The sequence below is a fragment of the Bradysia coprophila genome, unplaced genomic scaffold (genome assembly GCF_014529535.1).
Source record: "Bradysia coprophila strain Holo2 unplaced genomic scaffold, BU_Bcop_v1 contig_350, whole genome shotgun sequence".
NCBI lineage: Eukaryota > Metazoa > Arthropoda > Insecta > Diptera > Sciaridae > Bradysia > Bradysia coprophila.
In genome coordinates, this window is record NW_023503608.1 from 11,642,466 (window position 1) to 11,646,131 (window position 3,666).

Genomic DNA, 3,666 nt, shown 5'->3' on the forward strand with positions numbered 1-3,666 from the left:
CTCACTCTCTCTCTCTCTCTCTCTCTCTCTCTCTCTGATGACAGTTTAGATGAGAAAATTGGTATTTTCTCACCTCTTATTTCCATGGCGTGAACAAGAGTATGTCCTCTTTACAACTGTCACTTTATTTTGGTTTTGAAAAATAGTGATGATGTGTTGGTTTGTGGATAAAAACGGTTATTCACGCCACGCACGGATGAAAAATTATGTGTTCACCTCGGGAAGAAATAGTAAATTTCAACTCGAGCGAATTGCAGCCCTAGCTTCTCTTTGGTCGTAAACTTTCACTCTTGTTGGAAGTTACTATATTCTTCCCTTGGTAAACAAATAACAATTAAGTCACTATTACTATATTGCGTATCAAATTGTCCCGGCTTATCACTGTTTCCCAAACTGTGGGTAGCTGTTATCAATAATTTTTTTGGGAAGTATTGCTATTAAGCAATGATCTGATAAAATGTATCTCAGACTCTGATACGATACACTAAAACTCGTTAGATACTTCGGATGTACACCTTTTAGTTGAGATCGTTTACATTTAAAAGAACGTAAACCCTACTAACCTAGTTGGGTCGAGAATGACTATGTGCTCTTCACTGTGTATTGTTACTTCTTATCTCAAACAAAACTTTCGTATCAGCTAGCAATCTTGAGCGATACAGTGAATCACCATTCCATGTACTATTCAATCTACAACAAGTGAATTGAGTATTTCAACTTGATAAGTCAGTTTAATGGCTAGTCAATAATATTTGTTCGGTGTCTGGTTTATTCACATTATTTCATCAGCGTTGGATTGAGTGTAATAGTCTGTTCGTGGTGTGTGCTTTATTCACATTATTTCATCAGAATTTGATTTTGTGCAATATTTTAAAATGAAAGTTGAATATTTGACAATTCTATTTGTGCTGTTAAGTGGCATGAGCTACGGCTCGCGAATATTGATTTACTATCCAACGATCGGCATTTCGCATGTTCTACCGGTGCAGGCGTTAGCTAAAAGTCTGGCTGAACGAAACCATGAGATAACTTTCATCTCCCCATTTCCGCTCAGTAAACCTATGAACAACTATCGAGACATTAAGTTACAGTACAACGATTCGGCGACGTCTGCCTTCATAAGCGAGGTAACAAAAAACCCGAAAAATGTCTCGATGTTCCAGATGATGTCGAAGATGCCAGAATTGATTTTTAATCTTGGAAACGATACACTGCAATCGTATGAGGTACGCAAGTTGATGAGAGAAGAACAATTCGACTTGGTGATCGTTGGCTTCTTTTTCACTGATTTTGGACTCGGACTTGCCGACCACTTTAAATGTCCGAGTATTGTGTTCAGTCACGCTGGAAGTTTCTGGACATTGAATAAAATGGTTGGTAATCCACTATCAGTGTCTGCTGTTCCTAGTTCATTTGTTCGTGGCGAAATGACCAGTTTTGTAAATAGACTGAAAACCTTTTTCTTAACTATTGTGGAAATGACAATGGCTGAATACATGAAGTACCGTTCCAAGCAAGTCTATGAGTAAGTAAGGTCTACATCGGGCTGCTATTAATATTTGTCATGGGATTGTCAATGATTTGTTTTTATTGATTGCAGCTACAACTTCCCGAAAAGTGAAGGATATATCAGCTATGAGGAGGCACACAACAACGTCTCACTTGTGTTTATGAATTCACATTTCAGCAGTGGTACGGTACGACCAATTCTACCGAACATGGTTGAAGTCGGTGGATTACAAGTTAAAACTAAAAACGAACCCCTTCCCGAAGTAAAGTTACGAAATTTACGTTAATACAACAGGATTCACAGCCAAATTTTTTCGTATAGAAACTACAGACATTCCTTGACGATGCAAAAGACGGTGCGATCTTGTTTACACTCGGATCTAATTCAAAAAGCACCTACCTGCCACAGAAGACTCTCAACATACTTCTAAAAGTGTTTTCTACACTGAAGCAAAGGATTGTTATGAAATGGGAATCGGAAGTTCTGGAAGGAAAACCTGAAAACGTTTTCGTTGGCACTTGGCTACCTCAAGATGACATTCTCGCCCATCCGAATATAAAACTTTTTATTTCCCATTGTGGTTTAGGTGGTGTCGTTGAGGCGAAGCACCATGGAGTGCCTGTGCTGGGCCTACCAGTTTATGGTGATCAGCCTAAAAATGCTGAGATTGTTGTTAACGAGGGCTGGGGTATTTCATTGGATTTAATGGAATTAACTGAGGTTACCTTAAAAGACTCGATCAGCACTATTTTGAACACTCCGACGTAAGATCCTTGTGTTTTGATTATAAATAATTTGTAAATTTTGTAAATTTTCGTATTGTCATAGTTATTCGGAAATTGCAAAGAGGTTGTCCACTCTTACCAGAGATCGTCCATTAAATCCTCAAGAAACAGCAGTGTATTGGGTTGAGTACGTTCTGCGACATCGAGGTGCACCTCACATGCATTACAACGGTGCTGACTTGAATTTCTTCCAATATAATTCGTTCGATATCATCGGATTTTTGATATTGATGTTGTGGATTGGAACTAAAATTATTAAACTTCTTATTGGACTTTGTTTCCGAAAAAAAGTGTCGACTGATAAACAACAAAAGAAAATAAAGAGAAACTAAAAATGTTTAAACTGTTGAAAATAATTTTTTTTTTATGGAAAAGTGTTTTCCATAAATCCAGTCGAATTATCATAATAAAGTAGCAGTGAGAAATTGTAATTGTTTTCCTGTATGGAAACAAAACCCCTAATGTGGAATAATAATAATGTGGAAAATGGTGGAATAATAAAATCCAAAAACAAATTCTGCATAGTGAATAGCACAGTGTAATATGGGGCAAAATGAGAAGAGTTACTGAAAGTATTAATAAAATATGAATGAACGAATCTAATTGTCTATATGTATAATACCAGACACTCGTATTCCATGTTCATTGTCTTGCATGCAGGGATTGTTACAGGGACTATTTTTGAATAAAAATGATCTTCTCGATTTTATCAGAATTAGACGAATCTAAAACCATGGGGTTTGTCAACTCTCGAAAAAACTACCGATTTAAGAAACCACTCCGATCTTGCACGCAACAAAGTCTGAAGAAAATTTCGAAAATTTGTGATGCCTTCGCTTTCGCACACCTACCCTCCAAAGAGAATACACAATTTGTGAATGGTCAATAAATGTGAATCTTTGCATGCCTTCAAAAGATCCTTTAGTATTACATTTTACCGAATATTACATATTGTGAAAAAGTCGAGAAAATATTTCCTCGAAAATACTCACTGGATGGTTGAATGAAAAGTGAAAAGAGTAAAAAGGATTTATTTGAACACATTAATGTTTTTCAGAGAGTTGTGTTAAACGGAAGATGACAAAGAATAAGAGAAAGTTTTTATTGCTGACAAAAGGGTGACATATTGCTGAACAGGAAGGCTGTTGGAGCCGTTTTAAATTACTTTTTTTTAATTATTTTTTTTGTGTACTTAGTTGATTTTCATCATGACAATTTTCCACTGTTTAGTAATGATTTATATCAAACATTAACTACACTCGCGGAAAAGTGAATTCAGACATATTTTCTGATTTGGGATTTGTTGAGGGCGATAATCGTTCCCACAAAAATTTCGTTTAACAAATGAAAATCTAGACTACTACTGTCGGA

General features: G+C 36.2%; 1 protein-coding gene across 1 annotated transcript; it reads left to right on the forward strand.

Moving 5' to 3' along the window:
- The first annotated feature begins 709 nt into the window (after window positions 1–709).
- Window positions 710–2,689, forward strand: LOC119081013 (UDP-glucosyltransferase 2-like). The gene is made up of 4 exons (XM_037189696.1): window positions 710–1,525; window positions 1,601–1,772; window positions 1,832–2,274; window positions 2,339–2,689. The coding sequence occupies exons 1-4, from the start codon at window positions 876–878 to the stop codon at window positions 2,625–2,627; spliced, it is 1,554 nt and encodes a 517-aa protein (XP_037045591.1). The 5' UTR covers window positions 710–875; the 3' UTR covers window positions 2,628–2,689.
- Window positions 2,690–3,666: the final 977 nt, after the last annotated feature.

What these genes read in the sequence shown, in the direction of transcription:
- LOC119081013 (XM_037189696.1), top strand. Translation starts at nt 876, where the DNA reads ATGAAAGTTGAATATTTGACAATTCTATTTGTGCTGTTAAGTGGCATG. An exon ending in AAAACGAACCCCTTCCCGAA is followed by an intron (nt 1,773 to 1,831) that starts GTAAAGTTACGA and finishes TTTTTCGTATAG; the next exon opens with AAACTACAGACATTCCTTGA. An exon ending in ACTATTTTGAACACTCCGAC is followed by an intron (nt 2,275 to 2,338) that starts GTAAGATCCTTG and finishes GTATTGTCATAG; the next exon opens with TTATTCGGAAATTGCAAAGA.